General features: G+C 55.0%; 12 protein-coding genes across 12 annotated transcripts; 6 read left to right on the forward strand and 6 right to left on the reverse strand.

Moving 5' to 3' along the window:
- Positions 1–922: 922 nt before the first annotated feature.
- On the forward strand, positions 923–1,886 carry PG985_009672 (uncharacterized protein; the record flags this gene model as incomplete). The annotated part of the gene is made up of 2 exons (XM_066829440.1): positions 923–1,210; positions 1,254–1,886. 2 exons carry the CDS (start codon positions 923–925, stop codon positions 1,884–1,886), a joined length of 921 nt encoding a protein of 306 aa, XP_066684352.1.
- Positions 1,887–2,634: 748 nt separating this feature from the next.
- Positions 2,635–3,696, reverse strand: PG985_009673 (Ubiquitin and WLM domain-containing metalloprotease; the record flags this gene model as incomplete). Its single annotated transcript, XM_066829441.1, has 1 exon — positions 2,635–3,696. The coding sequence occupies one exon, from the start codon at positions 3,694–3,696 to the stop codon at positions 2,635–2,637; it is 1,062 nt and encodes a 353-aa protein (XP_066684353.1).
- A 974-nt stretch (positions 3,697–4,670) lies between these two features.
- PG985_009674 (ER lumen protein retaining receptor) lies at positions 4,671–5,450 on the forward strand (the record flags this gene model as incomplete). The annotated part of the gene is made up of 2 exons (XM_066829442.1): positions 4,671–4,754; positions 4,890–5,450. The coding sequence occupies 2 exons, from the start codon at positions 4,671–4,673 to the stop codon at positions 5,448–5,450; spliced, it is 645 nt and encodes a 214-aa protein (XP_066684354.1).
- Positions 5,451–6,615: 1,165 nt separating this feature from the next.
- On the reverse strand, positions 6,616–9,018 carry PG985_009675 (uncharacterized protein; the record flags this gene model as incomplete). The annotated part of the gene is made up of 2 exons (XM_066829443.1): positions 6,616–8,247; positions 8,305–9,018. 2 exons carry the CDS (start codon positions 9,016–9,018, stop codon positions 6,616–6,618), a joined length of 2,346 nt encoding a protein of 781 aa, XP_066684355.1.
- Positions 9,019–12,598: 3,580 nt separating this feature from the next.
- On the forward strand, positions 12,599–13,260 carry PG985_009676 (mitochondrial 37S ribosomal uS19m domain-containing protein; the record flags this gene model as incomplete). The annotated part of the gene is made up of 3 exons (XM_066829444.1): positions 12,599–12,747; positions 12,928–13,107; positions 13,227–13,260. 3 exons carry the CDS (start codon positions 12,599–12,601, stop codon positions 13,258–13,260), a joined length of 363 nt encoding a protein of 120 aa, XP_066684356.1.
- A 533-nt stretch (positions 13,261–13,793) lies between these two features.
- PG985_009677 (transcription initiation factor tfiid subunit 10) lies at positions 13,794–14,714 on the reverse strand (the record flags this gene model as incomplete). The annotated part of the gene is made up of 2 exons (XM_066829445.1): positions 13,794–14,225; positions 14,424–14,714. Coding segments are annotated over 2 exons (723 nt in total), but the record flags the coding sequence as incomplete, so codon positions are not given.
- A 570-nt stretch (positions 14,715–15,284) lies between these two features.
- On the reverse strand, positions 15,285–17,520 carry PG985_009678 (sorbicillinoid biosynthetic cluster transcription factor sor4; the record flags this gene model as incomplete). Its single annotated transcript, XM_066829446.1, has 5 exons — positions 15,285–15,632; positions 15,702–15,990; positions 16,056–16,494; positions 16,569–16,796; positions 16,938–17,520. The coding sequence occupies 5 exons, from the start codon at positions 17,518–17,520 to the stop codon at positions 15,285–15,287; spliced, it is 1,887 nt and encodes a 628-aa protein (XP_066684358.1).
- Positions 17,521–18,770: 1,250 nt separating this feature from the next.
- On the forward strand, positions 18,771–19,165 carry PG985_009679 (uncharacterized protein; the record flags this gene model as incomplete). Its single annotated transcript, XM_066829447.1, has 3 exons — positions 18,771–18,792; positions 18,862–19,092; positions 19,155–19,165. The coding sequence occupies 3 exons, from the start codon at positions 18,771–18,773 to the stop codon at positions 19,163–19,165; spliced, it is 264 nt and encodes an 87-aa protein (XP_066684359.1).
- Positions 19,166–20,406: 1,241 nt separating this feature from the next.
- On the forward strand, positions 20,407–21,684 carry PG985_009680 (uncharacterized protein; the record flags this gene model as incomplete). The annotated part of the gene is made up of 1 exon (XM_066829448.1): positions 20,407–21,684. One exon carries the CDS (start codon positions 20,407–20,409, stop codon positions 21,682–21,684), a length of 1,278 nt encoding a protein of 425 aa, XP_066684360.1.
- Positions 21,685–22,845: 1,161 nt separating this feature from the next.
- PG985_009681 (uncharacterized protein) lies at positions 22,846–24,215 on the forward strand (the record flags this gene model as incomplete). The annotated part of the gene is made up of 2 exons (XM_066829449.1): positions 22,846–23,438; positions 23,531–24,215. The coding sequence occupies 2 exons, from the start codon at positions 22,846–22,848 to the stop codon at positions 24,213–24,215; spliced, it is 1,278 nt and encodes a 425-aa protein (XP_066684361.1).
- An 845-nt stretch (positions 24,216–25,060) lies between these two features.
- On the reverse strand, positions 25,061–25,820 carry PG985_009682 (uncharacterized protein; the record flags this gene model as incomplete). The annotated part of the gene is made up of 2 exons (XM_066829450.1): positions 25,061–25,421; positions 25,537–25,820. 2 exons carry the CDS (start codon positions 25,818–25,820, stop codon positions 25,061–25,063), a joined length of 645 nt encoding a protein of 214 aa, XP_066684362.1.
- A 655-nt stretch (positions 25,821–26,475) lies between these two features.
- Positions 26,476–26,742, reverse strand: PG985_009683 (uncharacterized protein; the record flags this gene model as incomplete). The annotated part of the gene is made up of 1 exon (XM_066829451.1): positions 26,476–26,742. The coding sequence occupies one exon, from the start codon at positions 26,740–26,742 to the stop codon at positions 26,476–26,478; it is 267 nt and encodes an 88-aa protein (XP_066684363.1).
- Positions 26,743–26,975: the final 233 nt, after the last annotated feature.

The following is a 26,975-nucleotide window of genomic DNA, read 5'->3' on the forward strand; positions in this document are numbered from 1 at the left end:
TCAACGCTTTTTTCTTTCTTTACCGTAGGAATCCATCATATCGGGCGCACTCTTTTCCCAGCTCCCTCCTTCAGCGCCATCTAAAGCTTGCTGACGTACTCGTCCACCGTCCACCGTCACGTTAACAGCCAAAATGCTAAATATATCGACCAACCTAACGTCCTAGCCTGGAATCCAGAATACCATAGTGCGGTACAGCCGACTGGGAACAAGCAATGAGGGCGTATAAGCCCGCGCTTGGCGCTAGAGTCGTGAGGCGTACGGCACCATGAGGGAGAGTCTGTGCCGGTTGCCGGTCATGGTCATATCCCTTTAATGATGGCCCTTCTCACGCAAGCTGGCTTCCGTCAGAGGGTGTTGCGTGGTCTGCTGGGTGTATGATAGGATGGCGTCGCCCACGGCCGAAGCGATTACGACGATGGGGGAGGCTTGAGGGGCCCGGCAGGTAGGTAGCAAAGGAGTCTTATCCTGGGGAGTCTTATATCGTTGCCGATCATCTTGTCTTTGCCGAACTTCCTGGGGTGTTCTCATCGACTTGCAGCAGACAGGGACAAGGCCTCCTCTACCGTACGCTGATTCATCCGAAGCATACCTGGTCCGTTTCTTTGTTGGGTGCACCCGCCCCCCGAACCGTATCCCGAAACTCTGAAGCTGTCCTTCGCCTCGAGAGAAAGTCTAGTGTACCGGGAAGAGGGCCGATCCTTGTTTCTGCTTCAGACGAAGTCCATCTCGCCTCTTCTAATAACACCCAGTCGTGGTAGCCAGGAAGGATAGTCTCTTACCTGAGCCAGATATACCATCAACATCATCGCCATCCAGCTGTTCTTACTAAACTAGCTGAACGTCCTTTGGCTTCTGAAGATCCCAGAACGGATACACGGCAGATCGGTCTAGCTTCACCCTAAACGACACCTCATCCACCATGCACATCCTCAAGCAACTTCTCCTGGGCGTCGTCGCCGCCAGCACCGTCTCGGTCGTCGGCGCCGCCCCCAGCCGGCACCCTGAAGGCAGCAGCAAGACCAACAACAACATACAACAGCAACAGCAGCAGATACAGACTCAAGACCAGCAACAGCAACAACAGCCACTACACCAACAGCGGGTCAACACGACCAAGTACTTCCACGAGCCCGGCGGCGGCCTGGAGCTGGGGCACTACGACGCGCGCTTCTTCCAGGGGCAGGTGCCCTACGAGGAGCACCGCGCCGTGCTCCGGCACCTGATCCGGTCCCTACCTGACGACCATGAAGGAGCTGCACGCCGAGACGTGGCTTGCCCACGGCACCCTGCTGGGCTGGTGGTGGAACGGCCAGATCATGCCCTGGGACTACGACCTCGACGTCCAGGTCACCATGACGACCCTGCACTACCTCGGCAAGCACTTCAACCGCACCCTGCACACCTACACCTACCAGGACAACGCCACCGTCACTACCACTGCCGACTCGAAGAACACCAACACCACCGCCCAGCTCATAACCAACCAGTACCTCCTCGACATCAACCCCTACTACGCCGAGCCCAGCCGCCAGGACGGCCGCAACGTCATCGACGCCCGCTGGATCGACACCCAGAACGGCATGTTCATCGACATCACCGCCCTCATGGAACAGCGCTTCGCCGACACCCTGGGCGCCGCCCCGGGCATCTGGAGCTGCAAGAACTACCACCACTACCCGACGACGGACCTGTGGCCGCTGCGGCGCAGCGAGTTCGAGGGCGTGCCCGCCAGCGTGCCCTACGGCTTCGACCCCATCCTGCGCGGCGAGTACGGGGCCAAGAGCATGACGAGCACGACCTGGCAGGGGCACCGGTGGCAGCCGGCGCGCAAGGAGTGGGTCAGGATCACCGGCGAGGCCGAGGGGGACGCCGTCTTGGCGTAGAAAGAATAATCACACCGACGCCGATCTCAGGGGCGGCGACTTACACGACGGAGAAAAAGTGGAGAGATGCAGAAGATCTCCCGCAGCCCCCCTTGTTCGCATCAACAACGAAAGTCAACGTCACGACACTTTCTACAGATCACTTTCTTAACTCATTTCCAATCTTCATCATCTCTCTGTTTCAAGACATATACGAGTTTACGGCACATTGCATTTTCCTTTTCTCTCTTGCATTAGACGGCGTTTTCTTTTGTTGGTCTTTGGTTCTGGTTTCTTCCTCTTCTCCAGCCTACATTTTCAATTTTTAAAGATATCCTCGAGTTTGATCGGCCTGGATTGGTGATACCTGATGGTGTATGTTGTGTGTGGGCGGCGGCGCAATAGACGGAGGTAGTAAGACTTTGTCGAACATACTTGGCGCGAGGCATAGCATAGCCCAGAATACGTTGTTCATAATGACTATTGTAGCATGGGCACTGGATATAGCAATACAATTACCAGTTGATTTATAGAACTGTCGCGAAGACAATTGATTGCATTCGTGTGTCTCGAGAAAGCATCACAACCCCTCGGCAAGCTCCTCGTAATTACAAATCATAAGTGTAGCAAATATGGTACCCAGAGCCATATTTACCCTTCAGAGTAGAGTGAACCCCCTCTTCAAAACAAGAAACGCCGACGCAATGTAGAAACCAGACTCCTCATATCAAACCCTCAACCAGAAACGGCAAATGTTCAAGCAAATCGCTCAAGACGACGAGCCTTCGCCCGAGCCCCTCGGCTTCCCGCCCCCCAGCCCGTCATTATTAATCTTCTTCATGCGCTCCTCCGTCGCCCTCGCAATGATCTCGCGCCGACTCAGCGCCGGACCCCCGGCCCCATTAGCGCCCCCGCCCAGCACGAACTCGCCGCCGGTCCAGCCGCCGTGGTCGTACGCGACCTCCTCGCTCGGCTCGTAGACCTCGGCCAGGTCCTCGCCCCCGACGGCGCGGCCGTTCTTGCGCCAGTCGGCACGGGCGACCTCGCGCTCGATCTCGTGGCAGAGGTCCCAGAAGTTGCGGTCGTGGTCCGAGTGCACGTTGTGCGCCAGCTCGTGGCACAGCGTGTTGCGGATCGTCTTGTAGTCGCGGTAGCCGTCGTAGGCGTCGGTCCTTAATCGCAGCTCGACCGCCTCGCCCCGGTTGCGGTTCAGGCCCAGGATGCGCGTCGTGCCCTCGTGCGTCGCCTCCGTGTACGCGAGGGGGTCCATCTCCGTCAGCAGGCCCACGCGGAACTGGTGCTTGCGCATCGCGGCCACGATGCCCGGGTCCGCCTTGAGCCGCTCGAGGAACTTTTGCGACCGCTCCGGGTGCGGCAGGTGCGGCAGCGGCCGGATCGCCATGAAGGTGTACGTCGTCTCGACCGTCGTCGTCGCGGGCGTCGTGAAGGCCTTGGGCTGGTGGCGGCGCTGGTGCGCGAGGGCGGCCTCGCGCTTCGCGACGGCTTGGGAGGCGGTGGCCGAGGCCGAGGTCAGGGAGGCGACGCCCGAGGCGGTCGTGCCCATGAGGGTGATCTTCTTGCCGGCGAGTTGGGCGGCGGATAGCTGAGGGTCCTTGAAGGGCGGCTTCTGGAGGCCCAGCTTCGGGACTAGGAATTTCTGGTTGCCGACGGGGATGGAGAGGTCGGTCTCGACGGCTGCCGACAGATCGGTGATGGTGGCATCGTGAGGAAGTAGGATGGCGTGCGACGAGCCGCCGTGGGTCAGAGTGATTTCAACGAGGTCTTCATTTATTGGTGTGGTCTGCACATCGCGAACTTCTTCGTCGGCCATGGCGACGGCGTTCCCCTCGGCTCCTACGGTGTTGCGCTTTGGGGGTTGTGGATGTTGGTTGGCTACGTGGGTCGTGGCGATTGCCGTTTGGTCAAGTAATGCAGGTGGGTTGTTTTGGATTGAAACAGCAGAGATTAGGTAGTGGAAAAAGCCACAGACACGCTTCGCAGACTATTATAAGGAAAAGAAACCGACCGTGAAAGGCCTCGAGCCTTAGAAATCAATGAGTGGCCACATGGCTGTCGCAGTCATCGGAGGCAAGAAGATTCACGAAGCAGTAGGCAGGCAGCTTTGTAATACGTCAGAAGGGTAAATGGCCGAGTGGACCGCATGGTAAATGGTAGCTGGTAGCTGGCAGGCTGGTAGCGGCATCGCCTCCCAAAAATAGCGACCCGCTAGCGGATCATTGCGCAAGCATTCCAAGATCTACAGGGGATGTTCGTTAGTGGTGGTTCAGCCAGCATGCTGCCAAGTGTGGCTAGAATCTCTTCAGCTCGCCTGCAATTGCTGTACAATAGGCCCCCGGAGGCACTGTAGCGGACGACACCGTAGCACTGTCCGACGGTAGCGTGCAAGGTGTCAAAGGTGGGTGTCAAGCCACAGGTCTAGCAGGGATCTGGACACCAATTAGAGCCCTGTCGCGTCGTGTCCTCTTTTAGCTCTTGGCTCTTGTTGGCTTCCAGGTAGGCATTGAAGTCTTGAGCTGTTGTTTCTCCATTACATTTCTTGTTCCATGTTCTTCACTTGATTCAATGGGTTTATTCTTCTGAGCAACTCATGGCACACAGCAATAACCACAACGAAAACTTCTCCCATCACTGCCCACATTGATTTCTCCGCCGAGTTGCTGCGCTTGGCAGCATTGAACGCCCCATCCTCGACTCTCGAACTTGACACTCCAACAACAACAAATTAAAAGACGATCCCTCACCATTTGAAGCTCCCCCAAGCTTCGACGAACCAACCAGCCCATCATGTTGAACCTCTTCCGCGTCGCGGGAGACTTCTCCCACTTGGCGTCGATTCTGATATTGCTGCATAAGATGACGGAGCTCAATGTGCGTTTCTTTCCTTTTCTTGTCTTGTGTCGTATTCCATGAAGCTTTGCCACGCAGGAAGAGCGTGGGCGTTGCAGATGGACGGAACCACCCGGAGCAACTGACAGTGAGCTAACCCGTTCCTCGTTCGCGTAGGGCTGCACCGGCATCTCGTTCAAGTCGCAGGCGCTGTACCTGCTCGTCTACGTCACGCGGTACCTGGACCTCTTCGTCACGCACTCGGTGTACAACGTCATCTTCAAGATCCTCTTCATCGGCGCGCAGGGCTACATCGTCTACCTGATGACGACCAAGTACAAGCCGACGCACGACCCGAACCTCGACACCTTCCGCGTGCAGTACCTGCTCGGCGGCGCCGCCGTGCTGGCCGTGCTCATCCCCTACAAGTGGACCCTGTCCGAGATGCTCTGGGCCTTCAGCATCTGGCTCGAGGCCGTCGCCATCCTGCCCCAGCTCTTCATGTTGCAGCGCACCGGCGAGGCCGAGACCATCACCACCCACTACCTCTTCGCCCTCGGCCTCTACCGCGCCCTCTACATCCCCAACTGGATCTGGCGCTACTTCACCGAGCCCAAGCACCACGTCGACTGGATCGCCCTCGTCGCCGGCATCGTCCAGACCGTCCTCTACAGCGACTTCTTCTGGATCTACTACACCAAGGTCATGAAGGGCCGCAAGTTCAAGCTGCCCGTATAAAGCCCGCCGCTCCTCCGTGTGGGCGTCAAGGGAGACATTTTGGCGCGCGTAGCTCGTGCGTGCCCCTTTGTTTCCTGCCCAACAGTTGGACAGCGGGGTTTCGGTCGTCGGGGTCAATTGGGGGCTCCCAGGGACAAAAAAAAAAAAAGGATTCGGGCGAGAGACAGCTGCTCGAGGGATTTTGACGAAAGCTTTTGATTCGCAGGGTTCGTGGATGCGATCCTACTACGTGTCAGGGGCCGGACGTGTTTCGTATCTGAGTTTAAAGAGAAACAAAATCCTACACCTTTTTCCCTCCCGCAACACTGGTCGGCCGGCCATGACGAATTATCATGTCGATATGCTAGGCAAATCGACTTGTACGAAGATCAAAGAGTTTAGGATGTGTAGGCTTTTTCCCTCACTGCATTGGTCGGCGTTAGGAATAATGGATTGCGACGTGTGACATGAATGGGGGTTAGCAGCAGCAGCGACGGGAGGAGAGGTACACACGCCTTTGTTGTTATATTACCTTTTTGAAAGAATTCAAAACTTACTATATCTCAAACTTGCTCCTCTGATCAATACTGCATCATGTGTGAATAGTAAGGCGTTCAGATAATCGTGGCATTCGTAATATTAACACATGCTGTACTAAATACATAATTGGTACATATATATCTCATCCAATGGGCGGCGACAATGGCCGGCCGTTCGCCCATTTTCTGGTCTGGTATCTCATTCCATGCATCGCAACCCCAAGCTCTCTCGAGGGGAAAGAGCAAGCCACCCCACCCACCCAAAATATTATAAAAAAGGGGAACCGAGAACCAGGAGTAGAAGATTAATAAAGAGGGTAATTGCATCCAGGCTCTCCCTCTCTCCATTTCCCGGTCTCGATCTCTATCCAGCGAAACCAAAATCGTCCCCAAACCAAAACCAGCCTCGAGCTGGATTGGACGGGGCCAAAATGCCAGCGGGTATATATAATAAAAGCATATAGCATGTTTCAACTAGGTTCGTCAAGTTCGTCCCCGTTTCTTCTCTCTTCTCCGGCTCTCCCCCCTCGGTTTGAGAAGAGCCGGAAAATGAGAATGTTTCAGTGTTTGATGTTTTGGTACATGTATGCATGCCCTCGAGAGGCGTGCATACTTAATCTCTCTCCTTCTCTTGCGCATAACCGCGGCTACACCATATCCGACCCCCGCGGCCGACTCGACCGAACGCCCCTAGGCAGCGCCGGCGGCGAGGGCGGGCCCCCCAAGGCGAGCGGCGGCATCGGCGGCGCAACAGCCGAGATGGCGCGCGGCATCGCGGGCTGGCGCCTTCCCCCCGCCGCCGCCGAGGCGTTGGACAGGGAGCGCGTCGGCATCGGCGGCGGCGGCGTCTCGGTGCCGTGCGCGGGGGCCGGGAACAGGCTGAAGGTGGCGCCGTTGGTGTGGATCGTGTTGGAGGTCAGCAGGAACGAGTTGACCGAGGCCGAGCGCCGGTGGCTGCTGTCGACGCTCTGTTGGCTCAGGTGCCGGTCCAGCCCGTCACCGGCTGTGTAGGCCGAGTAGCGCGACGAGGACGTGGACTGCACGCGCCCGTGGACGCTGCGGCGCACGTTGGCGGGCGGGTGCGGGAAGGCCTTGAGGGCGCCGATGGACGAGACGGGCGACTCGGTGTCGGTGCCCGAGGTCGTGACCGTGGGGGACCAGTAGCTTCCCTGGGGAGGCTGCTGCTGGCGCTGCTCGTACGGCGCGAACGAGGGTAGAGGGTACGGCATGTCGGGTGGGCCGTCGAGTCTACTGGAGGATCCCGCGTTCGGGTTGCTGCCCATGACTCCCAACGTCCCCGACGACGGACGTCGCTCGTGCTTGCTGGGCTGGCGGGTGGACGGCGGCGGGTCTATTGTGCCGTCTGCCGCCATGGCCGCCTGGAGTTGGTTGGCGTCCATGATCTTCGAAGACCCGCTCGACGACGAAGATGGTGTGTGCTGGTGCCGTGGCGGCTGCTTCAACAGCACTTCCATGTGGTCCTTGGGCCCTGGATCGGGAAGAGCGACGCCCCAGGAGCCCCAAGACACGGCGTCGCCCGAGGGGTTTCGGAACGGGGCGTTGGGCGGGTTCAGGTTGAGCGGCGAGGTCGACATCTCCCTCGACGGGGGCCCGGACATAGGAACCAGTCCGCCCGGCTGCTGCTGACTCCGGCCTACCGCCTGCGACTCGTGCGATTTTTCGGTTACCGGCGTCAACCGGTCGTCGCGGCTGCCCAACCGAATGAGCCGGGGCTTGCTTCCGTTGCTAATCGTTCGTTTGTGCGCTGTCCGGAACTCCACCTGTCCCGACTGCGGTCGCGACTGCGACGGGGACGTCGATTTGGAGCCGAAGATGGAACTCCGAACATTAGACCAGTTGAACGGCCCGAAGCCGAACCCGGCCGTTTCTGCGCCAGCCGGTGGCCGCTCATCGAAGACGCTAATGCGCTGTGACGACTCGGACGGGTTCGACTTGTGCGACTTGGTCCGGACCGCGGGGTGCTGTTCCGTGGGAGCCGCGCCTCCCTTCTCGTCTGCGACATATGTAGGTCTCAGGGCTGCTTGGGAACCTGAGTCGTCCTGCTCGTTCTCATAAACCTGGCCGCCGCCACCCTTCCGGCGTTGAGCGAATCGGGTCAAGAATAAGGTAAGCAGCACAGCTGCGAGGGCAGTCCCGATAATCGTCCCTATGATGACGGCGGCCAGCTGGCTGACTGTCAGGTCCACCAAGTTGGGGTCTTTTGTCGGATCCGAAATGAGGCCGTTCGACGTCGTGGGTGCTGCTGGCAACAGATCCGGCTTGGTCGGCTGAATAAGTTAGTCTGGTCTCGACGCAGTCATGGGGCCATCGCTTACCTGGGCGGCATTCATCGACGCCGTGGCCACTATCGACGTGACTACTACAGTCGCACTGGCTGTTTCGGTTTGGGTCTGGGTCTGGGTCTGGGTCACTGTTGCCGGGGGCTGCTGGGCCGGCGCCGCTGTGCCGGTGACCGTCTGCGTCACCGTCAACGTTATCGGCGCCTGCTGGCCGGGCGTGGCTGTCGCCGTTATAGACGCGATCGCACTCGAGAGGCTCGCGGCGAGGCTGGCGCTGATGCTCGCTATTTGGCTGGACGCTTGGGCGGCTGCTACTGAGCTCCCCGAGGCGAATCCCTCCGTCGAGGCTTTGGCGACGTCGGAGGAGGACTGCGCGGACAGCGAGGCGAGCGCCGACGCAGCACTGCCTGTATCCGGGTTCGGCAGCGGTTGTCTTCCGCCACCGCCCCCCGGGGCAGGCAATGGCGCAGGCAGCTGGCGGTTGTTCAAGATGGCGGTCGGCGCCGGCGTGATCGACACTGCTATGTTGGCTGTACTCGTCCCGCCTGGCTGCTGTTGTTGTTGGAACGGGCTCCTCCCTACCACGGCGTCGATGTCGAGCATGCTCCCCGTAGAAGACTGCCGCAGCCCTGCAAGACCTGACTCGTTTTCTCCGAGAGATACTCTTCCGCCGAGACTGCTGCCGCTGCCGCTCGCTAACGCCGTCGCCGCCGTTAGGGACATGGCGAATATGGTGGTGACTCGAGCCATGGTGTGTGAAGTGGTGTGCGTGGGAAAAAGGCGGGCGTTAGCTCCGAATGCCCATACTCTCTCATGCAGGATCCAGCACCGTGGTTGTTTTGTCCAGCAACCAATCGCAACACTACGCAGAACGAAACAAGAAACGGTGGCAGGAACTGTGTTTTGTATCCAGCAAACAAGAAAAGCAAAAGGCGAAGACAGGACCAGGCTCCAGGGAACGGGCGAACATGCAGGTGTATCCCCTTATCATCTATTCATCCCAACTTGTGGTCCCAAGTCGCTGGTGATACTCGGCACGGATGCCGGGTCTGCCGCACCTTGGCGGCCACAGCGAGACTTTGGCGCAGAGGCCTCAATAGAATTGGGAATTGGACGGCTTCTTCCGCCCACAATAACAGCGTGGTTCTGAGCGTGGTAGCACACGCACACACACACGCGCGGCCGCTGGGCAGAACCGCCTGGGGAAGAGAGGGTATCACAGCGATGCAATGGACCATCCATTCTGGAGCGACACGCCTTGCGTGGGGCCGCGCAGACCCGCCGGATTCCCTCCGATGGCCTGGGAGACTGGCACTCGACGCCCCGGAGAGGTAGCAGTGGAGGTGGGATGAGGAGCTGTTTGGCGGCAAAGGGCGTTGCTGGTCCGAGAGCACAGTCCCTGTAGGTCGGGATCAAGGTAGCGTGGGCAGTAGGGATGGTAAAAAACCGGTTCATTGTTAAAAAACTACTTTCGCAGAATATCGAAAGAACTAGTAAAAAATTTAAAAACTGGTTTTTTAAAGTTATTTAATCTACGTTAATTTACTTATTTTTTTAAAATACCGATTTTTTATTAAATAATAATAGTTTTTAAAGATATATAAATGTGTATAAATTATAATATTTTAATATATTAATTTAATAATAAAGTAATATTTTAATATTATTTTATTAATATTAAATAAAGTAAAAGAAGCTATTACGAGTTATATTTAATATTTTAATAATTTTAATAAAATATTATTTTTTAGTTCTTTATTTATAATATTTAACTTTACTTATAATATTTATATTTTAACCTTAACTCGATCTTTAATTTACCCGGAAATTATACTTATTTCGATATAAAAAAAGAGATTTTCCAAGTTAATATAAGCCTAAGTATAAATTGAAATATAAATATAATTTCTATTTTAAAATCTTATAGTTTTTTATTAGGTTTTTAGAAAAAAACTAAAAAACCGGTTTTTTATTTTACTATCCCTAGTGGGCAGAGCCTCAAGCGGCTCTGATTCGCTAAAATGACTGCAGGCGGTCCTTATGACCGGGGTGGTAAAACAACACAAGCGCAAACATCGTATCAGGCTTCAGTCTCAAGTCCATCTGATTTTTTTTGTCAGAAGCGACAAGACCAGGCAGTGCAGTCAGCACTCATTCACTCCTTACTGTATGTATGCAGGTGCTGGCAGCAGTATTGATAGGTCCAGAGCAGTTCATACGTCGTAGGCCGAGTGCGCGCGTGCTGATTCATTCACTTTACCCCCGTCGTGGGAAATGACAGCTCACGACGGCTTCCTGGACATGAAGACCAAATAAACGACGCAGCTGTAGAGGGTGGTTGCTTCAGGTGCAGTAGGTAAACGCTGTCAGCGGTTCGAAACATTGCCTGAGCGGGAACCTGCTGCAACTCCATCGCCAGCCATCGCTGATGATATGATCGCCCATCGCCGATACACCTTAACATTAGCGTGGACCCCTTGTTTGTTCCAGAAGGGGGCCTGGAAACAACCCGACGAATAGACTTATTTGCCGTTCCGACTCCGTGCTGTAAGTGTCTGTCAAACTGCCAAGGCCACGTTCCTACTGATGGGTTGATCCTTGAAAGCGAATCGGTTGCCGAATCCAGGTTGGTAGGCCTGTGGCCCGTGTCAAATAGCTGTTCAGCTTATTTGACGCCCGGTGCAGCGAGCCGAAGTTGGTGCGTTCGTCGGAAATTGATTAGTCGGGGTGTCGGAGACAGAGCCTAGGCTGCCTTACGCTTGGGATGCCTCCAATGCCGTCTTGTCGTCCTCGCTGCGCGAGGTGATCTGTACCAGATTTGAAAACAAACGACCAGTCGCGTAAAGATCTAGATCTGAGCCACAATGATTGCATCCAGGGAAAATCGCTCGTCTCTGGTTTCCTTGATTGGATCAGCATGAACATGTCAGTTCAGAAGACGGTTATGAATGCCAGTATGGCTGGCATGGCTGGACTTCGACACGTCCGGTGCGGGTCTCAACGCCCATGCTATTGCCCAACGGTTTTCCATTATCACTATCCTTAAGGTGTGGCAGGTTCTGGCAGGTGGCTCACTACAGGGTAATCGGCGAAATGTTGATGTGGGTGAAACGAACGATCCATTGTACCGAGGGTTCGCACCGTCATCCGCTTAGCAGTCAGGCTGCCGACAGAATCTGATGCAAACAGATGATATGAGTCCAGACAGGGTCGTCTCGAGCCTACATTGCGACTGTGTCTGGTGTGATGTCAGACATGCACAAGAATGCGTGCAACGTAGCCAAGCAGCTGCAGCAAATTCAAGCGAAATGACAAATGAACATTTGCCAAATCCACGATGCAACTGGCATTTCCGAGTGCAGATTGCGAGGTTAACGAGCATTCTACATTCGGTAGGTCGCTCGTGGGCGACGTGGGCGGGAAATCCAGCCGTGACAAATTTCAAATCTCCTGGGTTGCATTGGATGTGTGACCTGCTTACCAGTCTTTGGCAGGAAATGAATGGTGGCTTCAGCGGTGGTGGTTTCAGACTGCTCCGGGCACCTCGATAGGCCACGATAGGGTTCACGATGTGGCGGCAGGCAGGGGAAGCAACATCAACCATGTGGTATTCGGAAAATTATTAACCGCCCATGCTCCACGATCTCAGTCCCGGCCGCCATGGAGCTTGGGAGGCGATCAGTGGTTGTAAGATGAGGACCCAGGAGTTAATCTGAATCGTATGCCAAGCGACGCAAACACCAACCAACCTACCATTGAGCCAGTTCGCCAGGCCTCTTGGTGCATCATCATTTCTGTCATCGGACGGACATGACGGCGACGGTGTATCAGAAAGCAGGGCAGATAGAGGGTGTCATTCATTGATGGGATAGATTTGAGATTCAAAGCTTGGGTGACTGGTGCCTCTTGGCTCCTTATTGTCCGGTTTGGCGGATTCCCGATTGAGGGAGCTGATCTAGAGGGTGTTCGTCCAGGAGGGTAAAAGTCCCGGGAAACAAGAAAGAGTCAAGTTCATCCATAATTTACGAAGGGCACTCTTGCAATGCAAGGACGGGAATCTGATACCTTGTCCGCCGGTAGGGAAGGCGCTTGCCAATCCTCTGGGAATACCAGAAGCTGAGTGCTGTAGGTAAGCGAAGGTGCAGCTGTGGCTCAGCAGCCTCAAGTGATGGAATTAGCCCCACGTGGCTGAGAAACTTTTCTATCGATTAGCTCCCAGCTCTAGTTTGGCCTTGGAGGGTCCGTGAAGCGGCTGGGCGTGCGAAGTCATCACGAGGTTCGCAGTTTTGTAGCGAGCGTCCACCTCCCCAGACACACTCAAACAGACACGATGCAGCCCACCAGGTGTCTCCTCAAAGGCCGATCCGTATGGAAAGGCAAGTATCCCATCCCTCCCATCCCTCGCGCCCCGGCAATTGGACCATGGAAAGCGCCCGAAAAAGCTAACAACCCGCCCGCGCGCAAACAGGACCTCACATTGTCCCGTAAGAATCGCCCGCCTTTGCCTACCATTTCCCTACGCTCCCGACAATGCGCCCGCCAAGTAATCGACGCAGCCAGCATTCCTTCCAAAACCTCCTGTCTCTACCGCCAACGAATTGATCTATCTGGGAATAAAAAGAGAGAGCCCCGCTAACCACATGCAATCCCCACGAACAGTCTCCCGATCGTGCGCCCCAAGCCCGGCGAGAAGATCAAGCCCATCCGGACGCAGGCCCGGGCCGCCACCATCCTGCCCAGCTTCGTCGGCCTCAAGTTCCAGGTGCACAACGGCAAGGTCTACAACGACGTCGTCATCACCGAGGACATGGTCGGCCACAAGCTCGGCGAGTTTTCGATGTACGTTTCCCCAACCTACCTCCCTCTCTTTTCCCTTGGGATCGCGCAGGAAGAGAAGACGATGATGGCTATTTGAGAAGAACCCGGTTTTTCGCTGACACACTCCGAACCGTGCACAGGACGCGGAAGCCGTTCATCTGGTCCAGAAAGTAAACTAGAATGCGACAGACGTAGCAGAGGAAGAACAAAGCAAATAAAGCATATATCATGGCGTCGGAGGACACAAAGTCGCATTCACGTCAAAACTACGATTGTACAGCATCCCGCATTTGTGTGTACGAATAAGCAGAGGGAGCAACCCGCGACGACACGCGGTGATATCATTGCTGCAAGGTGTTTTACAATTATATGTACAGAAGACCAAAAGATCGATGTCTCGCTATGATGGGTGTTTCCTCGTTTCAATGCCAATCGAGGAACCACCAATTCCCTCCCCCCTTCCTTTGCTGGTTGCTGGGAAGAATATCTGTGATACCCAGACTGGAACTCTCAAGAGCACTTCGCTCTCCCTGCCAAAGTCCCCAGAAACTCTTGTTTGTTGTCATAACCATAAACGCCGTAACCATGACCGGAAGAAATAACTTGCAATCTGTGTGCCTCCTTTCCTGTCTGCCTTGTCTCAAAAAGAAACACCACCACTCCGTATCTTATCGTACCGTAGCCGAAGAAAGACGCATGAGCCGGAATCATCGGTAAAACTCGCTGCGCTTGACGTTGACGCCGTACTCCCCCACCGCCATCCCCAGATCCTCCATGGTAAGCACCGTCCGGTTCTGCGAGCCGCCCTGCCCACCCCCACCATAACCCGCGCGCTGAATGCCCAGCGGCGCGCCGCGCGACTGGTCGACCTTGGACCCGCCTCCGCCGGCGCCGCCACCGCCGCCGCCCGCCGCCTGGCCGGGGATGGGGATGCCCGCCGCGGCGCCCAGGTTGCCCATCGGGTTGTTGGCGCTCGTGTTGGAGGCGCGGATCCGGCTGTACTGGTAGGCGTCGGCCGCGATGTCGGCGATGAACTTTTGCGTCGCCAGCGCCAGCAGGCGCGCCAGCCGCTGGTCCGTCTGCGGCGGCGGCGGCAGGCCCGCGCGCGTCATGTAGTAGTTGGTCACGGCGTCGGGGATCTGTCGTCGGGGGCAGCGACGATGGGCGCAAAGGTTAGCAAGTTGGTCACCATTTTTGGGAACACGGCGCTGGTGCGCGCGCGCGCGTAGGCAAGTACGGCGACAGGCGCCTTGCAAGAAACAAGAAAGGATGTTTGAATAGGATGTTGAAATGCAAGGTGGGGGAAGGAAGGTGGGTGGGTAGCAAAGCAGACTTACGATTGGCGCGTAGTCGTCCATCTTGTTCAGGAACTCCTTCAGCGAGATGTCCCGCCGCGTCGGCATCTTAGCCTCCTGGGGCTCCGGGTTGACCTCCTCTCCTCCTCCTCGGCCGCCTGGGCCTCGTTGTTGCCGGCGGGCACCGGGTTGGTGTTCTCGGTGGGAGCGCTCGCCATCTTGAAGAGTCTGCTCTGTGCGTTGCTGCTGCGCTTCCCTGTCGGTCGGTCGGTCGGTCAGCAGGCGCTGGATGAATGATTTGGAGGGTCGAGCTGCCGCGGCCGAAGCTTGGACGACTGACCTCACGGAATTATGTAAGCGGGTCACGTGAGCTGTACGGTTTAAGTTGTCTCGTGGAATCTCGCAGGAATTGGTGATGATGTTTTGTCGAATTGATGGGTTGAGAAGTAAGTTATGCGGGAATGATGCAACAAGAAGGGTTGCTTGTTGAGGATTTTGGAAAGATGTTACGTCGTGAAATTCAATGTTGTTGTTGGACAGCCCAGCAACTGGTATGGACGGGCAGTAACACGGCATGCGGGCATAAAGCTGGGGAAAGCCACCAAAGTAAGAAGTGGGGCCTTCATTGTTGCGGGCCTGAACCATCACTACCGGACTTCTATTGCTGCTAACATGGAGTTCATAGTGTCCAGTGACTGCACCTTACTTGCATGTCCCAGTATGGTAGAAATGAACAGGATGAGGTATATAGAATACGGCTGCTCAGTCTGACATTACATTCTTAATTGAAAACATCAGCTTGCAGCCCCAACATCGATTTCGCAGTGAGCATTCGTATTTCAAGTTTAGCATTGCCAAATCGATGTCAACATCGTCGGTTTCCGTTTGCTACATGACATCACATCACCCATCCGCCCGCAACCAATCAAACGTATCGAGCAAGTCAAAGTTGAAATCCACCTGCGTCGAGAAGTTCCAGTCCATGTTGGCCATCGCCCCCTGACCGGCGGCAGCCGGGCCTGTATTGAGTGTCGCATCCAGGACATGCTTGATCGTCACCATGGCGTTCTCGCAGAGGGCCGCGTTGGGCGCCGAGGGGCTGACCCACTCGAAGAAGCCGACCAGCAGACTGAGCTTCTGGATGATAGACGAGCGGCTGATCTCGGCGTTCTTAGGGTGCGCGCCCTGCAGCGTCGGGTTCAGGAGCTCCATGCACAGCACGCCGCCCGCGGGGGCCCCGTAGCCCATCAACTATCATGAGGAGGGTGACAACGGTCAGCTTGATATATGGGTGTAGGGGAGTCGGTTGGTATGACTTACAACCCAGTCAAAATCACGCTTCTCGGTGAACAAATCCATGTGCGTCCATACCGTCAGCGCTAGCACGACCATCTCATAGGCGGTGACCAAAAGGTCACTGCTGTCGGCTTGGAAATGACGGTACTGCAACCGGTCCAGCAGGAACTCGTTCATCAGAATCTCAAGCCGCACGAGAAGTCGCTGGTAAACCTTGGTATTGTCCATATCGGCCGCCCGAATTTCATGAAGCTGAAAGACCACGATTTTGGGAAACTCGGACACAGCCTGGATTTGTTTCGCTCGGAGCTGTCTGGCACCCATCGGGTTAGCGGCGGCGTGTATTACTTGACAAATACAAGAGACGACCAGACATACCCTATGCGCTCGAATGGAAAGGGGTCTTTTCCCAGTGCCAGCTCGATAATCTCGGCCCTGATGTGCGCAAGCACCACGCGTGCCCGTATCATGGTAGCTGGGTGGAAGTGGCCCGACGTGCCCCATCCCCTCTCGTCCAGCATTTCTGACGCTACCCGCACCAGTGTCTGCTCGTCCGAGAACAACACGTCGTCAGAGACGTCCAGTGGCAGCGGCGTGGATATGTAGCTCGTCCCCAGCAGCGGAGGTCTGCCTGTGAAGGTGACCATCACATTGTCGGAACAGAAGGAAGTGGCTAGGATGCGCCTTCGACATTCAACCGCCAGTGATGGTCGATAATCCGGATTGTATCGATAACTGTGGGTACTGGGCTCGTCGTGAAAGCCGTGGAATGTGAGAAGGGACATATGGGCGGCGTGGCATTGCCATGTTGGAAGACCTGTATATGTTTGCGTTGGCAACGGCCCTCGAGGATACTCGTCGTAGACCAGATCAAGAAGGTGAATTACTTACTGGCATCTCCACTGGTTATTGACTCCAGTGTGGCCCGACGGTGGTACAGGTAGATCAGGAGGATGTTGCCTTCAGTGAACTCTCGACTCAGCTGAATGCATAGTCCCAGGGTCCGGATACCCGCTGCCGCAATCCTCCTGAGATACTCGAGGTATTCATGCTGGGTGTCCGATACGAACCGGCGTTTCACCGATTTGGCCTCGGTGTCAAGCAAATCAAAGAGGACGCCTATGTCGAAAGGGGGTAAGCGTTAGTCGTCACTAAGGCTGTGTATCGGAAAGTGACAGACGAAACAAAAGGAGAAAGGGGGAGAAAAGCAAAGAAACAAGAAGAAACTGTTTGCGCTTGGGAGTGGATGGGAAGACGCACCAATGGATTCCCAGCGCAAGTTAGGCCCACTGAACTGGCTGAGCCACTCCTCCGAGTCTCGGATGGAATAAGAGAAGGGCTCCATGCTGTTGACGCACACGGCCTTGGCCATGTCTTCGAGCTTGGTCTCATCGTCTGCGCCGGCGTTGAGGTGCTCGCCCCATGTCTCGTAGAGGGACTTCAGGATATTCTCGGCTACCCTGTGCATGTAAGACTGATAGACGGAGGAGTTGCCCTTCTTCTGAAAAACAACCTTGTTTGGCTGTGGGAGGAGCCGAAGAACGGTGAAACACAGCTCCCGGATGCTTGGAGTTAGTATGTCGGGCTCTTCCCGACCGAGCACATCGCGGCTACTGTCTTGCGTCTGAGGCGTGGCGCCGAGCAGGTTCAGGTTGTCCCGAGTCTCCTGGAAGACGGCCGAGTAGCTGGTAGCACCGAGATATCCATGGCCACCTGTAGCCCTGCGATTGAGTATGTTGTTCCGCAAGCTCGGGCTCGGGCTTGGGCTCTGCATCTCATTGAGCTGGACCGAGGACGGAGAGGGAGAGGATGGCTGGCGGGACCTGTCAGCCCCTGTGCGCATCTGAGACGACGGCTTGCTCCCATGGGGCCGGACCGGCGTCGAGTCGGATATAGTATAGATGCATCGCTTCCCGCCTTTCCTACATCGGAGGCAGACTGGACGTGTATGGTCGCAAGCCACCTATGAGTCTTCCATGTCAGCCTGGCATGGCGACGACGCAGCCGATGGCTAATAATAGGGGGGTTGCACCACGCTAAAAGTGGATACACGCTATACCTTTCTCTGCCGACAGGTATCGCACGCCTGGAGCCTGCCGTTTCGCCGGCGGAGCTCAGATGTCCCGTCTGACATTGCGCACCGTAATGATGGCGCACGCAAGTTGCGCGTTTCGTTTGCGATCAACTCAGTCCCGTGTCGTGTTGAAGCCGTAGGGAACAATTGACATCAATTTGGGGTTCGGAGTAGATGGGCGTGTCACTGGGGATCGACTTGATTTGAGTGCAGTCACTGGCAACGAAGCCGAAGCCGACGTACTTGCCAAGGCTCGGCTCAATTCCTCTAGGCTGGGGCACCAAAACTGGCTAGGCTCTCGGCTTCGGCTTAGAGCGGAGTCACCAAGTCACCCCAAGTCATTTTGACAGCAGCGCACGATGAGTAACTCGGCCAAGCGAGCAGTAGCGGCCTGCATTGTCAGCTATGATTACGAATCAAATCGTCGACTGTAACCCCAAAGGCGTGGAAGGTGCCACTGAATATGTCGTCCTTTTTCTAATCCTGGCCAAGCCTCGACGGTATGCCCACCAGGGTGCCTGACCGCTGGCCGAAAGGCGCTACCATGATGACGCTTGTCCCAAGTTAGCCCATCAGACTGGCGTCGCATTCAAACAACGGCTTTGCCAAAGAGGGAACGCCGACGCAGGCTCGGCGCAGAGCCTCTAAGCCGTGCAAAGCTGAAAAGACCCTGCAGCTGGCTGATTTTGATGCAAGAGCTCTGAGTCAAACGGGCCTGGTGGATGACGACGGATTTCAAAGCTTTCCTTTTAATTGTTTGTCCAACTCAGAGATATATATCCCGATGCCCCTTCCCAACTTGGTACTCGTCACTTCCCTAAACAGCACCTACCCCGGACTTACACAAATCTCCAGTTTTCTTTGGACAAGCACATCAACCCCTGCCACTTAGACAGCTGCATCTTCACATCCTACCTCAAACACAGATAACACTGCCTCCAAGTATCACCAAACTTCGAATCACCAAATCGTGTACCAATACCTCAGTCAACCTAGTCGCAATGTCATCCACAACCAACATGGCTCCCCGCATCTCGTCTGGTACGGTCACCTCTCCACCGAATGCAACATCTCTTAGCAGAGCAAGACTTTTCTAACTCCAATGTGCAGACTCGTATGACGAGATAGCAGCCATGAAGGAGAGCCATAGCAGTAGCCCGGTCTCAAAGTCCTCTTCATCCTCCTCTTCGTCCCGAATCTCCGGCGCAATGAAGAAGGCCAAGGCGAAGCTCAGCAGTTCATCCACCTCGCCCGAGGAGAAGGCGCAGAAGAAGGCGGCCAAGTCGGGCCAGCACAGTCAAGCCTTCAAAGACACCTTGTTCGCTTACGAGGTCCTCGCCTGTAGGTTCCCTTACTAGTGCTGCCCATATTTCAGCAGGAAGCAAACACTAACCCGCGCACAGTGACCAAGTGAGGCCATGTCTGCCCCACACCGTTTCTTCTGTCCCATGCGAATCATCAGACAAGGAAGAACTTGATGAGTACCACGACTTTTGTTTTTATATGGCGTATACCCCGGGGGCAGATTAGGCACACTAGGCTCTCAATTGTATTTGGTATTGGGTCAGAGGTGGCAGGAAAAGTAGCACTAATTGACGTCGAAATTGCACCACGCTAAAACTCCAGAACGAGGAAGCGTGAATATGATCCTCGAAGACATACCGAATGTTGTTATTTCCATTTCGATCTAAGTTATAACTGTCCGATCTCTGTTGCGGCAGCTCTGGGGCTATGAGTGATAATGTTGCTAAAGGAATTTAGCAACACCTACTTAGCACGCAAACAATTGAAATAGGGGGCTGTGGCGTTTTCACGTTAGGGGAGAAGCGCGCTGATGGCAGTCTGTTGCCAACCTACCACGTTGACTCACGCGCGTCACAGAGCATATCGATGGGAGTGAACCTCGTGATCTACAACGGTGTACTGAGTTTCCGTTGTGAACGGCAATATATCAATTTCATTGATGTGAGTTATGGGTAGGGTACAGGTAAGCAGCGGGTAGACACGCCATTGAATTAGCAGCAGTTGTACAGGTAGAAGAGCTAGACATAGCTGAAATGTGAAACAGGCCCTTCAAAGTACATGGACTCAGACATAAGATGGGTGCATGTATTTATAGTCTTGTTATGCCCCGGGGCTATGAAGCACCTGTAAGGCTTTGCGCAACGGTCTTCTGCCATCATGAAGCCCCGCGGATAGGTAGGTGTGTGAGTAGGTGGGAGACTCTCTTGGGTGTTATGCCATCGCCTCCCAGATATGGTGACATCTCTCTCTTGGGATTTCGGGTGTGCTGAGAATCCCACTCTGTATTTAGATTTTGGTTCTGGAACTTGTGAAACGCGTTACCCGAAAGTGTAGACAGTGTTTAGTATGCATCATCTACGCCTAGTGCCTGCCTACTTTACTCAGGGTAGTACAGAAGTACTGAGCCCCCTGCGTGAGATGTTCTACTCCAAGGCCCCCAAGAACCGAGGACCAATGAACAGAGTTCTTATAGCATCATCGAATAAACATTTATATTCTTCCAAGCTTTCACCAGGACCTCCAGATCTTTCTTATAACACCACCAAACACGTAAGAAACCGGGACCTACATATCGAAAATTGCCCAATGGAAACACAATCTGTCCGAAAAAAGCCTGCAGAAGCTGCAGCTATGTCGTGGGTGTCCCTTGTATCATCGGCGCGAAGCTTGCCGGTCCCTGTCCAAGACGACCATCACGACTTGGCGGTCAGTGATCTGGAACCCCCTTCCCGGCCAAGCTCTGCCTCCTTTTCCGACTCTTCGACAGGCCATGAGCTGCTCTCGGAAGGTGCCACATTGCGCTGGCGACCACGCTACTTGACACGGCGCGCTCTACTGGGGTTCCTTCTGGTCTTCACCCTCATCCTGGTCGCCGTGGAGGTCCTCCTCTTCACCTCCAACAAGGACAACGGGATCGCGACGAGCACCTCGGACAAACACTACCTCTGGACCTACGGGCCTACGGCTTTCCTTACCGTCGTCGCGGCGATGTGGACCCGTGTGGAGTATCAGAGCAAGCTGATCACGCCCTGGATCCGTCTGTCGCAGCCCGGCACCCCGGTGTCCCAGACGCTCCTCCGGGACTACATATCGCCGTTTTCGGGCTTGGCCTTCTTCACGTCTCTCCGCAGCCGGGACTTCATGGTCTCCATTACTATTGCCGTGGGACTGGCTATCAAGGCCATCATCGTGATATCGACAGGGCTGATTACTCTCACGTGGACACGCGTCCAGGGGTCCTACCCCATGGTCATCCAAGACGAGTTCCTCGATAGCGACAATGGGCTACGCAGTGCTGGCACAATCTCTTTATACATCATGCAGGGTCTGCTGTACGGGAATCTGTCGCCGCCGAAAGGAATATCCAGTCACTACGCATTTCAGTCCGTGCAGACAAACCTTCCCGCGAGCGCAGAAACACGTGTCACCGTGGACGGGCTTGCCACCTGGCTCCATTGTCAGCCTGCGGATGTCGAATTGATCGATGCAAGTCCACCGAGATATCATGATTACCAGTCTCTGGATGCATTGGAGCTGTCAATTCACTCGCCGGAGTGCAATGTGACTGGTTTGTCAGTCCATGGTGTGCAGTGGCAGGGCCAAAGCCTAGAGACCTCGACTTCACCATTCGCCAGGTTTACCGAGACGAGGTGCGACGGCACTACTGGAGACTCCGGGCGAAGGATCTTTGTAACCTTTGGAATACTAAGTTACTTCGCCGACTACTTACAATATGACATATATGATGGAGAACCCCAAACCACACTGCCTTATATCACGGGGCCATGGACTCTTCAACACAACAGTTGTGTGTGCCAAAGTACTCACTGGATACGGTCGACGTTATGCAGAACGGAACTCATGCCGGACCAGTTACGACGCCGCAACCCGGCACTGAGAGGACATTAAAGTCTGTGAACGCCTGGAGCATGATGGATGCCCATTTCAAAACATATCACAGCATGCCTTGGGCCAGCAACGTCACCAGCATCAATGTCTCCTCTCATGCGATAGACGTGGATCATTACACGAAAATGCTCATACACAGTCAGATAGACCATGGCGTGGAGGTCATGTCACTCCTGGATTCCAAAACCCTCGGAAAGGCTGCATCCAATTATTACAGCCATTTCGGCGCAATCATTGCCAAAACATCGCTGATGCAGCAAGCCAAGAAGCCTACCACAGGATTGGCTACGTTGGACCAGAATTGCCTCGTGGTGCGTTCTTGGGCAGCACAATGGATGGCCGGGCTGGTCGTGTTCTGTATCGTGCTAAGTGCGATACTGCTATTCATGGTTCCTTCTCATCCCCTTTTGCCCAGCAACCCGAGTACCATTCTTGGCATGGCATCACTTCTGGTCCATAGTGGAGAGGTTATGAAACGTTTGCGTTCATTTGGCTTCGCTGACGACAGTTCTCTTGGCAAATGTCTGTGATACTCAACGTTCCAATCAAGTTGTAGGTGGCTTTCGATGTTTATCCCTTCCTGTTCCAATGTTTATTCCACATCATCCGATTGTCTTATAAGGGATGGAATAACCGCTTATTCGAAAAGCTTCTATTGTTCCCTCTTAAGACATCCTGTTCACACCAAGAAGCGTGTTTACTAACGCCAAGAGTCGATAGGTAATTACACCGAGCCAGAGCAAAAGCCAGGACGGGGCCAGTTTCGCATCACACCAACTGGAAAGTTCGAATTGAAGAGCCAGGATGAATGCCAACAAAAGGAAGAGTCGAGTTTGTCCCACCCAATCATCTTGCACCCATTGAGCCGGGCAGTCATGTGTACCGTACTGGTGGCCATCATCATTGCTCTGGAGGCGACATTGCAGAAGTCAAAGAGGGAAGCTGGTCTCCAAGATGTCGCAGACACCGACGACTCCGCTCACTATGCATGGACAGCAATCCCCGCTAGTCTCAATAACGACAGCCTTTTTAGTTGCATCAACATTTAACACCTTTTCTGGATCTCTGTTCCAAATATCACCTACTCCACTTACTGATTCTGTGATACTTGGAACACACAGCTCCTTCAACCTGGAAATACGCGAGGAAGAAAACGCTAGTATGATTTCCACTCTGATCTTCGAGGGTAACTACTCCTTTCCCCGGTTCACATACGACAACATGGCTTTCCCAGCGCTGGCCAACACGACTGCTTTTCCTTTTCTATCCTCCACGGCCTCGGTTGCTGCAGTCATCCCGGCTATGCGGGCACGCCTAAACTGCCGGCTGTACGACTCTGCCAAGATCCAAATCGATCCCGATCATCATCAAGAACCCAACGCATACAACAACGCATATCAAAACCCCCTGGACCTGCGTGTTGAGGGCGAGGACTGCAAATACGGGAATATAACCCCTGAGAAACAGCGGCAGCACCATACTCCCTCCATTTCCGAGAACGCGACTTACTTTGGCTCAGTGTCGGTCTTCGGCTGCAGTGATTTTGTCTACATCTGGGGAAGCGTCGATCATAAGCCCAAGCCTAGGATGAACCACAGCGCCGCTCTGGGGTGTAACATGACCTACGAGGTCGTGGGCGTGGACGCGACATTCACAGGCACCGACATCGCGTTCGACCCCCAGAACCCACCGCAGCCCATCGAAGATACCGCCCGCCGCTGGCCCATGCGCACATCCCCGAGGTCGATCCTCTGGTACTGCTTCCTCGCCAGCATGAACACGGGCCCCCTCGACAACTTCTTCTCCCTCCTCGTCTCCTCGTCTCCTCCCCCTGGGCCATCGCCAGGGCCGACCTCGGCGACCCCGCGGCCAACGCCCGCGTCGCCGACGCCATCAAGCACCACCACGGCATCATCGTGGCCCAGCACATCGCGACGCAGCTCGTCCAGACGAACAAGACTAATAACACCACGCTGGCAGCGCTGGCGGGAGTGCATCCCCCAGCCCAGCCAGACCAGGCAATCACCAACGCCGGCCGCCTGTACAACGCGACGGTGACCGACCCCAGCGGCCGGCGCCGCGTGGTCCAGGACGCGACGGCGACGCGCATCCTGGAGGCGCTCTTGGCGGCCGCGCTCGTCCTCCTCGCGGTCGGCTGGGTCACGCTGCCGCGCACCGACGTGCTGCCGCGCAGTAACCTGGCAAGCATCGCGTCGATGGCGGCGCTCATAGCGGGCGGGGACCTGCTTTCTCGGGTGCCGCCCGATGCGCAGCGGCGGCGATCGGAACAAGAGATCGCGGCTGCGTTGCGTGGGGGACCGGGACTGCGGCTCTGGATGGGGTGGGAACCGGCCCAGGATGAAAATGAAAGACTAAACGATGACGGGGATGAGGTGGGACCGAGACGGTTTGGAATCTTTGTCCTTGATGAGGTCGAGGATAACGAGAGGGCAGCCGAGTCGGCTGGGTCGGGTGGCAGTGTCGTGTCGGTACTGTCTTCGGGCTATCGGGGCATCGTGGCCGAAGATTGAAGAGGCATCACAGCCGGGAAGAGCCTGAGAAAGAATCCGAATTGATGGACTTGTAACGCTATTTGGTTTATTACTCACGATTAGCAAGTCCTGGCCCGGGATGTACTCTGATTGGTTGAGCTTATATCGACTTTTAACATCTTTCTTAACTAAGTAAGAATATCGGACGAACGTAAACAGATTATTCTATAATCTTTATTACATTAACAGCGAACTAGATAATACCCCCTTCAAGTTTTGGTAAGAATGATTACCGCTTATATTCATAGAATATATTAATATACACATTTGTGCTCTAGTCTAGGATAGCCATGGAACCGGCACGGTAGTCGTCGCGTCACTTCTCTCCAAGGCCATCTAGCCAGCCCTTAACATACTTAGCGGGATTCATCAGGCGGAAAGGATGCTATGAAACAGAAGATCTTTCATGGAAAAGACCACCGCCACCTTCCAGGCAGGCAACCAGGTCATTCATGTCTCCCAGCTCCAGGAGGAACCCGAAAGAGGCATCAGGGGGGTGGCGATAAGGGGTACTGGTACGCATGGCTGCGCAGGGAGTGTCTCAGAACATTTGGGCTCTTAGGTTACTGAGACACACCTGTTCCCTTTGGCACGAGGAACGACTAGTAGATAGCTAGTGTAATTGATGATGTTGGTGGGCTAGGGCCATGCATCTATCGCACATCTTGCTATGTCTGATTAGTGTGGTGACCAAATGAAAAACAAGGAAGCCATGTAGGGAGTGCGAAGCGCCATCAGTGTCACTAATGCCTATCTACGCAGTGTTTCACCTACACTTCCAGAGAACCATAGAACTCGAGCGGGGTACTGGGCCCCAGGTAGGTTTAGCCCACAACCGTGTTGAACTTCTCGCCCACGATGCCGACCACGGTGGCGGTGCCGGAATCGTCCTTGGGTACTACCTTGAGGGTGTTGCTGGCGGCGTCCCAGTGAGCCTTGTGGGTGCTCTTCTCTTCCATCATGCTGCCCGAGCCGCCCACGGAGATGGGCACTCCGAAGATACTCATGCTGCCGCCGACGCTGGTGGACTTCGTGAAAAACTCATCCATCCTCACGGCCGAGGAGCCGGCGAGGGTGATTTCGTAGCCCAGCTGCGTCACCACCACGAGCTGCGAGGGTCGCACCAAGGTCCGGACCTCCTTTGGCGAGTCGGGACGGAGCGAGTAGCCGCTGACGTCGAAATTCCTATAGAAATCGAGACAGTTTAGTCAGGAACCGCATTACACGATAAAGGCAATGCGAGCATGAATGTTGCATCGATGCACTCAGTACGGCGGTTTAACCGTCACAGGGAACTCACCAAGACCCTGGCGTGATGGAAATAGTTTCCATCTTGTCGAACAGTATCTTGAACTTGATTTGAGTGGTGTCACTGCCCGTCTCGAGCCTGGAGGAGGTGTCCGAGTAATTGCCGCCAGCGCCGAACGAGAACCAGCCGCCATAGGTGAACCCTGCCTTGCCATCCACTGTGGTTTGACCAAAGTCATAGTTGGAGGTCTCGTCGTTGGTGTCCACGCTGAACTCGATGGAGTCGATGGGCTCGTAGGTCCCGCCCGACTTGGTGAGGGCATCCTGCATGAACATCTTGTACCCAGGCGCGTTGTATTGCGGCAGAAGCTGGGTAGCTGGCTCCGGCGCAGCTTTTCCTGACATTACCAACCGATTCAGCTCGCCACAGCCGAGAAAGTACCCGACGGCGCATGACATGTTGAAACTAGGTCCGCGTCAGCTGATTGGTTCATCAATGGGTGGCATGAGAAGTTGCACGATACCCAGTAGTTGGCGTAAGGGGATTGAGCGCCTTGGCGAGCGCATCGCGATCATTGCTGACTTGGACTGCCTTGCCCCCCCTGGAATTCAGCTGGATATTCTTGATCATAGACGCACTGCTAGTCTGGTAATCCAGCGCCGTCTTAAAGGCTGGAAAGCCGCCGTTTTGAACCCAGGTGGGGAAGTTCTGGCCTTGTATCAAACCTAGCATCTGATCTTCCTTGAAAGCGGCGGCTGCTCTGGACTTTTCCATTGTGACGGCAGCTTGGGCAGCGTCCTGGGTTCGGGTGGCTTCGAAGAGTTGCGCGTCAAGGATGGCACTTGGTGCGGCTCCCTAAAGCACAACAAATGTCAGTGCTCAGTACAATAGTCATATTAATGAGCCTATGGACGCACGATATCGACGTAGTTCAGGAAACTATCAGCTGTCAGCTTGGAGAACTCAAGTATCGAATGCGGGAAGATCCCCTCACCTGTTCAATGCCTGGATATAGCCATGCTGAGCTGAGGGAGTGTAGAACAGGTCGTCGGCCGCCAAAAGGTTGTTGCAAATGTCATAGAGGCCTTGGTTGGTGTACGCGTCGGGGATATCATCTCCGCCAGGGGGGCCCTGCTGGGTCTCGCTGGCGACGAAGAAGGCACTGCCCTGCCCTAAGTTGGCGCCGGCCTTCTCCTGGATCTTCTGTGCGTAGTTGAGCCAGAAGAGTTCGTTGATCTTGTCTGCGGAAGAAGACATCTTGTGAAAGGATAGATGCGAGTTGATAGAGTAAGAGGGGGGGTAATCTCGTGTTTTGGGGTGGGTTTGATGACTGTTGTGTAGACAGGAATCGCCTGCTACCTTGGTGGGGTGGGACGCATTACTTTATATAACCGTATTGGCCTGCGATGATCTCCAATTACTCCATAATTGCGAAGATACATCCCCCTTCCACCATTCGCCTTAGGTGAAGTGTCTAGACCTCGTGGCTG

The sequence above is a fragment of the Apiospora marii genome (genome assembly GCF_038362585.1).
Source record: "Apiospora marii strain CBS 49790 chromosome Unknown utg000005l_segment0_segment0, whole genome shotgun sequence".
NCBI classification, from domain to species: Eukaryota; Fungi; Ascomycota; class Sordariomycetes; order Amphisphaeriales; family Apiosporaceae; genus Apiospora; species Apiospora marii.